Raw genomic sequence first — 13,845 nt, 5'->3', positions numbered from 1 at the left:
ACAGGATTGTTTTGGCTATCCTGGGTTTTTTGCTTTTCTATATGAAGTTGAGTACTGTTCTTTTGAGGTCTTTGAAGAATTTTGCTGGGATTTTGATGGGCATTGCTTTGAATCTGTTCAAATTTTATTAGTAAGTATTAATATAATAATATCAGCCAGGCATGGTGGTGCACACCTGTAATCCTAGCACGTGAGAGGCAGAGGCAGGTGGATCTCTGTGAGTTTAAGACCAGCCTGGTCTACAAAGGGAGTTTCAGGACAGCCAGGACTACACAGAGAAATCCTATCTTAGAAAAAAAAAACTCACAAAAACTTTGTTAAATTTATTTATTAGTTCCACTAGGTAGATAGGTAGGTGTGTATATGAGTGTGTGTGTGTGTGTGTGTGTGTGAGAGAGAGAGAGAGAGAGAGAGAGAGAGAGAGAGAGAGAGAGAGAGAGAGAGAGCTTTGTGTAATATATCCTTAGGGTTTTTACATACAAAATCATATTACCTACAAATAGATATTTTCTGTATCCCTTTAATACAGATGCCTCATTTTTTTTCTTGCCTAACTGCTCTGGCTACAGCATACAGTATTATGTTGAGAGCAGGCAATGGGAGTAGGCCTTCACTTGGTTTCTGATCTGGAAAGGAAGGCGTTTAGAGTTTGTCACTAAGTGTAATGTGGGATTTCCCACACATGGCCTTATTGTCCTAGTATCCTCTAGTCCTAGTTGATTTTTCCACATCATGCAAGGGTATTGAGTTTTGTCAGAGGATTTTTCTGCAACTATTGACATGATCATGTGCTTTTTTCTTGTTTTTAAACAGTCTCTTCACCAATGCTAAGGTTTTCACCCACAGCCTTGTGCATGGTAGGCAGAGGCTCTTTCTCTGAACTGTGTGCCCAGACCTTAAGAAACATTTCTTTACATTCATTTATTCATTCATTTGTCTATTTATTCATTTATTTTGGGGGTGTGTGTAAGAGAGAAAGTGAGATGGGGGAAGGAAGGGAAGGAAAGAATTTGTAGGAGTGTGTTCTCTTTCTAACATGTGGGTTCCAACGGGTCAAACCCAGGTCATCAGGCTTGGCAGTAAATGCCCTTACTAGCTAAGCCATCTTGACACTCCATATTTTAACAACTCTTAAGCAGAATATCCAGTGTCCTGGCTTATATTTACAATGTTGTGACATAGCGATCATCACTGTCCTCAGAAATTCTTCCATTATATAAAACTGAAATTCCTTACTCGTTCAAGCTGTGACTCTCTATCCCTCTATCTCCAGAACCTAGAAACCTCTATCTGTTTTCTATAGACAGTTTATATAAATAGAATCATACTACACATACACATATATAAACATATTTAGTTTTTCTCTGTGTAGCTCTGACTGTCCTGGAACTTGCTCTGTAAACCAGACTAACCTTGAATTCAGAGATCCACCTATCTCCACCTTCTGGGACCACTGCGCAGCAGCTATATACAATATTATTTTTATCTGGCTTTTTCACTTAGCGTTTTGTTTTATAGTGTATGTTAAAATGCCATCCCCTCCCTTTAAAAAGGTTGATGTGATTGCATATATTGGTGTTAGTACGTGGCATGTGTGGGTGCTCATAGAAGCCGTCTTATGTATAGACCACATTTAATCTATTGATTTGCTGGGGAATTTGGGTTGTTTCTACCTTTTTCTTCTCTCTCTCTCTCTCTCTCTCTCTCTCTCTCTCTCTCTCTTTCTTTTTTTATGAGACAGGATCTCTATGATTTATCTCTGACTGTCCTGGAACTCAGTATTTAGACCAGACTGGCCTCTGCCTCCCAAGTATTTGATTAAAGGCATGTGCTATCACATCCAGCATTCCTTTTTTTTTAAAAAAAAAAAAAAAAAAAAAAAAGAGAGTCTTGCTATTTAGCCCTGGGTAGCTTAGAACTCACTGTCCTCAGACTGGCCTCAAATCATAACTGTCCCCCTATCTCATTTGGATGGTGGGATCACAGGTGTGTGCCACTATGCACACCCTTTTTAATAACAATACTGGAGTCATTGGCCCACATACTTTCTTGAGTTCTTTTTTTATTTTTTATTTTTTTAAGTGCACATCATGGGGCTGGGGAGATTTCTCAGTGCTTAAGAGCACTGGCTGTTCTTCCAACGACCGGTTCAGTTCCCAGTACTCACATGGCAGGTCACACCTGTCTGTAACTTCAGTTCCAGAGTGTCTGACACCTCACACAGACATACATGCAGGCAAAGCACCAATGATCATAAAATTTAAAAAAGATATTAAAAATATAGTGCATGACAAAAAGTAGAATTTCTGAGTTAAATGATAATTCTGTTTAACTTCTTGAGGAAACTGCTGTTCCATTTAGAGTTAATTTTTGTATACAATATGAGTTACTGTAATAACTTCAGAACATCTTTTACCCAGGGTGAAGATAAGTGTTTGTCCCAAGAGAAACCAGTGGCCGTTGATCCCTTGAAATCACCTGCTAGCCTCAAAGGCCACACTGGCAAACCCGTCATGAACAATACGGCAGAGTCATTTGCCACAATCAGTAGAATAAATATCGATATCTTGCCTGCAGAAAGGAGGAACTCAGCAAATGATGACATAGTTCAGGAGCCTCAACCAAGACAGTCGGATGCCTCTGATGAAGTAGACAGTCAATTCAGTATTTCTCAAGATAGGAAGGAGAGACTCCGGGGTGATACCAAGTCCAGTGATCAGCCTGAAAGTCTGCTTCACAGACGGTCCTCTGATGATTGTGATGGGGAAGGGAATGAACCGGTGAAAGACCAAAAGCCAGACCAGGTGAGTGATACACACCTGGTTTTCAGAGAGAAAAAAATAACAAGTATGGTTGCAAGGGTGTAAGTATGAGGCTGGAGAGATGGTTTGGTGCCTGCTGCTCTTGCAGTGGGCCTGGGTTTGGTTCCCAGCACCCCCATGGTGGCTCATAACCATCCATAACTCCAGGTCCAGGAGATCCTAGCACTAGCATGCATGTGGTACCCATCCATACATGCAGACAAAATACTCATACCTATAAAATAAATAAATACTAATTTTTAACTATTAATAAAACCCAACCATATAGTTATGTCAGTTGTCTATTATGCAGGTTTAAACTAGAAAAGTGTTTTTGTCACCTATTAAAAAGAACAGCAAACTGAACCAAACCATGCATGTGCAGTGACAGTCACTCCCCTTTCCTCCTCATTCACACCCCATGGTCACATTTGTTTTTGGATTCACCAATTCTGAGCATCTTGTGTAAATAGATTCATGATTTTGTGTCTGGTTTCTTTTACTTTACATAATGTTTTATGTTTTCAAAGTTTATCCATGGTGTTGCATGCCAGTATGTTTTTTTATTGTCAAGTATGTTTCCCTGTATGTATCTACATATAATGCTTAGATTTGTGTGTGTGTGTGTGTGTGTGTGTGTGTGTGTGTATACATGTGTGGTATTGGGGATTGAACCCAGGGCTTTGTACATGCTAAGTGAGGCAAGTCCTCTACTACTGAGTTAAATCTCTAGCTCTGCTGTGGATATTTATGCATGTGCTTCTTTAAATTTTGTTTGTTTATTTTTATATATGTGGGTATTTTGCCTACATGTATGTACAGTGCCTGAAGAATTAAGGAAAGGATTTTGGATTCTCTAGGATTGGAGTTACAGACAATTGTGAGAGCCAGGTGGATGCTGGGAATCAAACCCAGGTCCTCTGGAAGAGCAGATAGTGCTCTTTACCATTGAGTCATCTTTCCAGCTCGTGTGTGTGTGTTTTAATAATAATTTTAAAAAATCATGTATGTGTGTATGTGGAGCATGTGTTTGCTTTGACATGCAAGTGGAGATCAGAGGACAACTTTTGGGAGTGGAGTTCTTCCACCATTTGGTTCTGTGTACTGAACTCAGGTCGTCAGGTTTGGGGGCAAACACCTTTACCCATTGTACCTTCTTGTCAGCTCTGTGCGTGTGTGTGTGTGTGTGTGTGTGTGTGTGTGTGTGTTTTATGGATCTATATCTTCATTTGTTAGGTAAATAGGAATAGAATTACTGGGTCTGATGTTTAACTTTTAAAACATTGTTTGTTAATGTGTGTGTATATAACGTGGGGAAGGGAGTAGAACTCACCATGTCCTGCAGAAAACAACTTCGTGGAGTTGATTCTGTTGAGTAAATAAGGATGGAATTGTTGAGCCATGGGTTTAATTATAAGTAATTGCTTTTTTAACTTAGAAAATATCACTGTGAAAAAAAATATTGTTGTGGATATTGTGTGTTTGTGTGTGTATGTGTGTGTGTGTGCATGTGTGTGTCACAGACACCATGGCCTAGGTGCAGATGCCAGAGGACAAATTTATAGAGTTAATTCTGACTTTTATATGGGTTCAAGGGATCAAAATCAGGTCATCATGCTTTCATGGCAGAGCAGCTTTTATTCACTTAGCCATCTCACTGTATCTATGTTTAACATTTAAAAAATGTTTATTTTATGTGTATGGATGTTTTGTCTGTATGTATGTCTGTGCACCTCTTTTGTGCCTTTGCTTGTGGAGGCCAGAAGAGGGCATCAGTTCCCCTGGAACTTGAGTTATACCCAGTTATGAGCTACATGTGGATGCTGGGAGTCAAATCTGGGTCCTCTGGAAGAGTAGCCAGTGTTCTTAACTCCTGAACCATCTTTCTAGTACCCCACCATGTTTTTACTTTCTAAGAGAGTGCAGTGCTGTTTTCTAAAGCAACTGTAGTCTTCTGCTTCCCAGTAGTGATATATGAGGATCCTGCTTTCTCCAGAATTTTTATAAGGACTTGTTATTGTCCATTATTTTTAATATTGTGACCTAACACAGCATTTCATACATGCTAAGCAAGTCCTCTGCTACCATTCTGCACCCCAGCTCTGTTGTCCAGTGTTGTTTTCCATCAGCACAGAGGCTTCACTTCACTTCTGCCGCTGTTGCAGCTCACAATTGCAGCTCCGCAGTTCCTGGGCTGCTTCAAGTGCCTGCAGCTTGGAGGAAATTCTGTTCCTACAGGCACTATTTCACTACTGATGGAGGAGGGTCATCTGTCTGTGTTACTTTCATTGGTTAATAAAGAAACTGCCGGGGGCTGGAGAGATGGCTCAGTGGTTAAGATCATTGCCTGCTCTTCCAAAGGTCCTGAGTTCAATTCCCAGCAACCACATGGTGGCTCACAACCATCTGTAATGAGGTCTGGTGCCCTCTTCTGGCCTGCAGGCATACATGTAGATAGAATATTGTATACATAATAAACAAATAAATAAATATTTAAAAAAATTAAGAAACTGCCTTGGCTTTTTGATAGGGCAGAATTTAGATAGGCAGAGTAGACAGAACAGAATGCTGGGAGAAAGAAAGCAGAGTCAGGCAACTGCCATGAAGCTCCGGTCCGAAATGGACGTGGGTTAGAATCTTCCCAGTAAGCCACCACTTCATGGTGCTACACAGATTATTAGAAATTGGTTAATCAAGATGTGAGAATTGGCCAATAAGAGGCTAGAGCTAATGGGCCAGGCAGTGTTTAAATGAATACAATTTGTGTGTTGTTATTTCGGGTGTAAAGCTAGCTGTGCAGGAGCCGGGTGGGACGAAAAGCAGGCCTGCTCGCCTCATCACTACAAAATGTTGGTTAGCCAGAGAGGGAGCGGAAGGCAGTTGCTGCTTTTTTAAAGAGAGGGAGACCACACCCCAATGGGCTGGTATCTCAGCGGCTATTGGCTGAAGGAGGGGAAGGAACTCCCACAACACACTACTGCCAAATATAACTTTTAATTAAATCTCTATTATTCTATTTACCAGGAAGACTTAGGAGTCAAAGGCTGGGGTGAAAACATGCTAGCTCAGAGAGGCTGAGTAACAACTACCCGACCTTTTCTCAGTGTCTCCAAAAGAGAACATCTTTCTGCTCCACTAAAGGAAAAACAACCCATGCATGCCACACAAGTTCCTACGTACTACTTTCTGTGCATCTCTCTATTGTCTTAAAGCTACCCTCTGACTCTCTATGATTATGTCAACAAGTTGCTAACATGGCCTCCTGACACAGGGCTGATTTTAGTAACACAGATGCAAACTTGGGATTCACAGTATGATCAAAAATCCTGCAACATTCCCCCCCTTTTTGTTTAAATAAAAAGGAAATGTTTTAACGCTAACACAGCAAAACTATATACAATAAGAACAATTGTCAAGTAAGAATTAAATTCACAATATCTAGTTCATTTGTATTTGGTAAATTCAGAGAAATTACTCTATTATCTATCCTATCTTTATGAGTCCAAAGTTTTATAACCAAACCATTTTCTATCATAACTTGGATTACTATCCTAAACATATCTATTTAGATTTTAAAATGTTTTATTAGATAAACAACTGAAGCTTTTATGTGTCTCAATTTATAAACTTTACATGTTTATTTTAAGTTTCTTTTCTGAATTTTATAACAAAGAAAATGGTAATAACTGTCTAGCCTTCAACTTAAGTAAACAGGAAGTGCAGAGCAAACAACTTCCCAAACTAAAGAAATGACAGAGACAGCTTGCTTCCCAGATGTTACCAAAGGTTCCTCAGCAACAGTGGGGCATCATCCTTCTTCATTGGCCTACATACCTAGAATATGTGACAGACTGTTCTGTGAATCAGGAATTTTGAAGGACTATACTACCTTGTCTTGACAGAGTTCCACAGTCACCTTCTTTTATGTCCTGCATGTCCAGGTTTGACAGCATACTCTCAGCAGTCTAGGCAAGGAAAGCAAACTCCATATGGAGAAAGATTTCTTGAAAGATTGACTTTCACAATGAATAGAATGATACCAAATTCAGAAGATAGACAAATAATAATTGAATCTCTGTTTTTTGAAAATGCTAATGCACAATTCAAAAGGATAATTAGGCCATTAAAGGCAAGATCAGCACCCTTGGAGGAATGGATCTAAGATACAGTCAATATTGAATCTCATCTCATAACTATGATGATGTTTGGATAGGAGAGGTGATTTCCAGAGGTTTGAAGAAAAATAAAAATATCAAGTGTTTCAATTGCAATAAACAAGATCATGTAAAAAGGGACTGTAAACAGAATGTTCCTAGAAACAATATTTTTTCTAAGCATAATCCAAATAGAACACCCCTCTTAGATGTTCTGGATTATGCAGAGGTGTGGCAAGGGCAGGCATTGGACTAATGAATGTGTATCAACAAGGGACAGTCAGGGTAACCCTTTGCCATCAGAAATGCCTTGAGAGGCCTCTCTCAGTCTCCCATGCTAAATCTGATTCAGTCATTTCTTGTCATCATGGAGGAAACTCCTTCCCAGAACAATTAAAGAACCTAATGCCTATTGTAAGAAACTATACTGCTTTGGATGCTAGAAAAGAAGAGAGAACAACAAATTGAGGAGAAACCATAAAGTAAATATTTTGGCAAATTTCTATAAATGAACAAAGACCAAAACTAAAAATATGAATAAATGACATCTTTGAAGATCTTATAGAAACAGGTGTGGCTGTAACAATAATTGTACCAGAATCTTGGCATCCAAATTGGCCTCTTCCAGAGGTAAATGTTCAGCTTTTAGGGATTGGAACATTATCTTAGGTAAAAAAGAGCATGAGATGGATTGAATATGTAGGGCCAAAAGAACAGAGAGGAATATTAAAACCATATGTGGCTAACATAGAAATGAATTTGTGGGGATGTGATTTGTTACAGCAATGGAATACTCAAATTAACATTCCCCCAATCTTAAAATCAAACCATAATTAACATATGTTTCTGGGGAAAATATTAGACAGTATTATAAAGAATAGTCACTGACCATTCGGGTTGTACAACAACAGGGCATAGCAGCTGCTGATCTTTCAAAGGCACCAACAGCCCTACCTTTAAAATAGTTGACAGACAAACCTGCATGGGTTAAGCAATGGCCTTTAAGAACAGAGAAACTACAGGCCTTAGGACAGTTGGTACAGAAACTGCAGACTTTAGAGCAGTTGGTACAGGAACAGCTAAATGCTCAGCATATTGAAGAATTAACCAGCCCTTTGAATTCTCCTGTGTTTATTATTAGAAAGAAATATGGGGGGCTGGCGAGATGGCTCAGAGGATAAGAGCACTGGCTGCTCTTTCAAAGGTCCTGAGTTCAATTCCCAGCAACCACATTGTGGCCCATAACCATCTGTAATGAGATCTGGTGCCCTCTTCTGGCCCACAGGGATAGATGCAGACAGAATATTGTATATCTGAGAGAGGGGGGAGGGGGAGAGGGAGAGAGAGGAGAGAGAGAGAGAGAGAGAGAGAGAGAGAGAGAGAGAGAGAGAGAGAGAGAGAGAGAGAGAGGAGAATTGTAAGAGATCTGATTGCTGTTAATAAGGTGATTCAGCCAATGGGGTTTCTGCAGTCTGGAATTCCTTTGCCTTCTCTATTGCCTAAATGATGAACTCTTATAATTACTGATTTAAGAGCTTGTTTCTTCACTATATTACAAAAAAAAGACATAAAAATTTGCCTTCACAGTGCCTACTTGTAATAATTCTCAGCCTATTAAGAGATATCAATGGAAGATTCCCCAACAGGGACCATTAAATAGCCCTACCTTGTGCTAATATTTTGTACGTCAGCCATTGTAAATGATACGTAAACAGTTTCTCAAATCTATAGTCTACTGTTATATGGATGATATTATACTATCTGATTCAAATGTAGCTACTTTAGAAAGAATATTTGAAGAAGTAAAGAAAATTTTGCCTTGTTGGGAATCACAAATTGTTCCTGAAAAAATATAAAGAGAAGATTCTAGCCGGGCGGCGGTAGCGCACGCCTTTAATCCCAGCACTCGGGAGGCAGAGGCAGGCGGATCTCTGTGAGTTCGAGGCCAGCCTGGTCTACAAGAGCTAGTTCCAGGACAGGCTCTAAAAAAGCTGCAGAGAAACCCTGTCTCAAAAAAACCCAAAAAAAAGAGAAGATTCTATTAATTATATAGATTATAAAATAGGTTTACAAAAAATTAGATCCCAAAAGATGCAAGTTAGAAGAGATCAATTGCAAACTCTAACAACTTTCAAATATTGCTAGGAGAAATTTCCCATCTATTGCACACTATTGGGATAAAACTTGATGACCTGATTAATTTAAACAAAACTTTAGATGGTGGCAAGGTCTTAAATAGTCCTAGGGAATTATCAACTGAAGCTGAGAGAGAATTGGCTTTGGGGGAAAGAAAATTACAGGATGCACATGTAGATCATTTGGATCTAGAGCTTGACTGCATTTTGGTTATTTTACCCTCTAAGCATTTTCCTACAGGAATATTAATGCAGAGGGAAAATATTATCTTAGAATGGATATTTTACCACATAAACCAAGTAAAAAATCAAAAACTTATGTGGAAAAGGTCTTTGAGTTGATTCTAAAAGGAAAATTGAGTTCATCAATTAGCAGGAATAGACCCAGAAGAAATTATAGTACCTTTTACTAATGATGAAATTGGCAAATTATGGGCAGAAAGTGAACCTTGACAAAAAGCTTGCAGTAATTTTTTTGGGAGAGGTAAACAACAAATATCCCAAAAGCAAGAATTCAATTTATAAACTAACTGGATCCTTCCTCACACTGTATGGAGGAACATCAATATCTGGAGCCCCTACATTTTATATAGATGCAAATAAATCAGGAAAGTTAAGTTACAAATCAGAAAATTTAAGTAAAGTGGATCAAAGCATTTATGTCTGACCAAAAGTCAGAATTATATGCTATTCTCATGGTATTAATGGATTTTATGGAACCTTTTAACATAGTTACTTATTCTCAATATGCAGAGTTGTTTTGCATATTGAAACTGCTGAATAAAACCTGATGGTACAGAATTGACTTTATTCAGTTACAAGACATAATCAGGAATAGGAATTACCCCATATACATAACACACATCCAATTCCATATGGGTCTGCCAGGTCCTCTAGCACAAGATAATGAATAAAATGATCAACTATTGATAGGGAATATGCTGGAGGCTTAAGAATTTCATTAAAAACATCATGTCAATAGCAAAGGTTTGAAAGTAGATTTTCCTATCACTTGGCAGCAAACCAAGGAAATTATAAGGAAATGTCCTACTTGTTCTTTATACAACCAAACTGTTTCCTGTAGGAAGTAACCCAAAGGGTGCTCAAAAGAATGAAGTCTGGCAGATAGATGTGTTCCATTTTGTAGAATTTGGAAAATCAAACTATGTACACCACACCATTAATACCTATTCAGAATTTGAATGGGCAACGGCTTTTATTTCAGGAAAGGCCGATTCGGTAATCACACATTTGCTAGAAAGTATAGCTATCATGGATATATACCTACAAATTAAGACTGACAGTGCTCCAGCATGTCTCTAAGAAAATGTAACTTATTTTTTGCTTGTCACAATATAAAGCACATTATAGGTATACCACAGAATCCTGTAGAGCAATCAGTTACAGAAAGATCAAATCAAGCTAAAGGATATGCTAAATAAACAGAAAGGGGTAATAAAGGCCTCCAGAAATAGACTGCATAATGCTTTATTAACTTTGAATTTTCTAAATGTCAATGAGAAAGGAACAACAGCTGCCAAGAAACATTGGATACTAGAAAAAAAAACTATGGAATTAAATAAACCTGTATACTTTAAAGATGTGTTGACCTTAGAATGGAAACCAAGATATGCGTTACACTGGGGAAGTGATTTTACTTTTGCTTCCACAGGAGAAGAAAAGATATGGATACGATCAAAATTGATAAAGATTCGATTTTTTTTTTTTTTTTTTTTTTTTGGTTTTTCGAGACAGAGTTTCTCTGTGGCTTTGGAGCCTGTCCTGGAACTAGCTCTTGTAGACCAGGCTGGCCTCGAACTCACAGAGATCCGTCTGCCTCTGCCTCCCGAGTGCTGGGATTAAAGGCGTGCGCCACCACCGCCCGGCTGCAAGTTAGAATAGAAAGTGAATTAGGTACAACCTTTTGTACTCACCAAGATAGGTGGAGTCTTTTCTCTGAATTTGTCAAATGCAAATGGACTAGACATTGTTGATGTATTATTGCCTGTATATATTGTATATAGTTATTGTACTTATTGTATACAGTTTTTCTTATATTAGTTGTAACCTTTTTTTAGAAAGAAAAGGGGGGATGTGGTGATATCTTGTTTGTACTCTAACAAATAAACCTTACCTGAAGTCAGAGGGCAGAACTAGTTGGGCTTTTCCCAGCTAGATTTTAAAACTTAAATTGACCTGTTTTTATTATCTATGTTTTGCCATGTGGCTCAGTTATCTCTCCTCTGTATCGTATGTCTGACTTCTTCAGTGTCTCGCTAGCATGTCCCACACACTTAGATTCATCCTGAGTTCCTCTCTTTGCCCAGGAGTCTGTCTATTCCCTCCTGCCTAGCTACTGGCCATTCATCTCTTTATTAAACCAATTACAGTGACACATCGTCACAATATAAACAAATACTCCACAGCAGTCTAGCTTTGTGATAATAGCTGTTGGCCTAAAGGTCTGTGGTAGAGTCTTAATGTATGGGGTTTTTTTTTTTAGAATTTATTTTTTATTACTTTTAAATTATCTGTGTCAATGTGTGGGTATGTGCACATGAGAGCAGATGTCCTATGAGGCCAGAGGCATCAGGTCCCCTGGAACTGTGAACCACCTGATGTAGGTGCTGGGAACTGAACCCAAGTCTTCTGTAAGCACAGTGCATGTTCTTCCTCACTGACCCGTCCCCAGACCCTGCGGTGTCACTCTGACTTGCTTCTTCCAGTGACTCGCGTGTAGAGGATCTTTCTATACATGTGTATACACGTGTATACACGTGTAGAGGATCTTTCTATACATGGACTGGTCATTTGTGTACTTCCTCGGAGAAATAGTGTGTATAGACTCATCGGCAAATTATTGAATATTTATTATTATGTGTGTGTTTACCTGCATGTATATATGTGTACCATATGCATTACTGGTGCCCATAGAAGTCAGAAACAGGTTTTGGGTCCCTTGGACCAGTTAGAGACAGTTGTAAGCTGCTGTGTGGTTGTTGGAAACTGAACTTGGTCCTCTGCTAGAGCAAAAAATGTTCTTATCCACTGAACCATTTCTCTAGCCCCTTGTTGCCAATTTTTAATTGATTTATTTCTCTTTTTATTATTAAATTGAAAGAATTCTTTATTCTAGGACCATATCTTATGAGACACAAGATTTGACAATATCCCATTCTGTAGGCATCTTATAACTTCTATTTAATTTTTTTCTTAGTGTTGTTGACTGCACCTAGGATATGAGGCTGCCAGGCAAGTCCTCTGCCATTGAACTACACCCCAAACCATAGTTTTATACTTTTTTCTTAAATTTATTTCTAAGCATTTTATTTAAAAGAATTGCTTTTGTTTGAAGCAAGAGAGTAAACACTAGAACATGGTTAAGGCCATCATTTCCTGTAAGCATAAACATTCATTTTTGAGAAAGAGAGTGCTTCCTTCTCATTTCCATTTTACAATTATTATTTTTTAATATTTGTGATATGTAGGTGTTTTACCTTCATAGATGTCTGTGCACAGGTATGTGCCCAGTGCCCATGGAAGCCAGAGGAAGGTGTTAGGTCCCTTGGACCTGGAGTTGCAGGGATTTGAATGCAGATCCTCTGGAAGAGCAGCCTGTGATCTTAACTGCTTATCTATCTCTGGAAGAGCAGCCTGTGATCTTAACTGCTTATCTATCTCTCTAGCCTTTCATTTTGCAATTTCAGAAGTAGGTGTGGAGAGTTTGGCATTTGAAGTTCTAAAGATTGTTCTGTTACTCTTTGCAATTCTTTTGTATGTGTTTCTTTACTTTTTTATTTCTTTTAAGGATCAAGTTACTGGTGTATGTATGATAGAAAAACAGGATAGCATCCCCCTAAGATTCCAGCCACACAGCTCTGTGTCTGAACCTTCCGAATCTCGACAGCTAAGGCAGAAAAAAAGAGAACAGACTGACCATGGTCAGGCAAAGAGCCAGGTAAGCAGTCTCTTTGCAATGAGTCATTGTGTTGCTTGGGACACAGCTCTGGGAAGCTTGACTTTTGTTTAGAATGATTAACCATTGCCAAAAAGTGCAGAAGAAATGCCAAGAATGGAGCAAGAAACTGGGCAAGGATAAGATGCTTAAGTGGGTCATTTGAAAGCTAAAGGAACAGGCTGTTTAAATCCTTTGTGTTATGTTGTTGAACATGTATTTTCTTTTAATATGTTTTCATGACTATATGTATATGTATATATTTTTTTATTTCTATGCAGTGCTGGAAAATGAACCCAGGGACTTGTGTATACTATATAAACACTCCACCACTGAGCTGGATTCCTAGCCCTTGATACTGCCTTTATTAAAATATCTTCCATTCAGTGCTGGGAAGATGGTTCAGTGGTTAAGAACATTGGCAGTTCTTCTAGAGGTCCTAAATTTAATGCCCAGCAAACACATGGGGGCACACAACTATCTATAATGGGATGTGATGCCCTCTTCTGGCCTGCAGGTGTATATGCAGATAGAACACCATATACATAAAATAAGTCTTAAATAAGGAAGCCATATCTTTTTTTTTTGTATGTTGTATTTGTTTAATTTAGGTTCCCTCAACCTAGTGGACTTATACCAACTCCTTCTAGCCATTTTTGGATAGACTAAAGGTTTTTTTTATTATTTATTAAAAATTTCTGCCTCCTCCCATCCCCCTATTACCTCCCCCTCTCCCCTCCCTCTCCCCCTCCAGTCCTAAGAGAAGTCAGGGTGCTCTGCCCTGTGGGAAGTTCAAGGCC

The 13,845-nt window shown here is 38.7% G+C and overlaps 1 protein-coding gene across 5 annotated transcripts in view; it reads left to right on the top strand.

The window, feature by feature from the left end:
* Nek4 (NIMA related kinase 4) overlaps nt 1-13,845 on the top strand; it is a 50,692-nt gene that overhangs the window by 21,005 nt on the left and 15,842 nt on the right. For all 5 annotated transcript variants that reach the window (XM_038349727.1, XM_038349726.1, XM_038349723.1 and 2 more), the window contains 2 exons: nt 2,421-2,804; nt 12,899-13,048. In XM_038349727.1, coding sequence (XP_038205655.1) covers nt 2,421-2,804; nt 12,899-13,048 — 534 coding nt within the window. The remainder of the gene's footprint in view (nt 1-2,420; nt 2,805-12,898; nt 13,049-13,845) is intronic.

The sequence above is a fragment of the Arvicola amphibius genome, chromosome 12 (assembly GCF_903992535.2).
Source record: "Arvicola amphibius chromosome 12, mArvAmp1.2, whole genome shotgun sequence".
Taxonomy (NCBI): domain Eukaryota; kingdom Metazoa; phylum Chordata; class Mammalia; order Rodentia; family Cricetidae; genus Arvicola; species Arvicola amphibius.
This window is presented reverse-complemented; position numbering and strand designations above follow the sequence as displayed.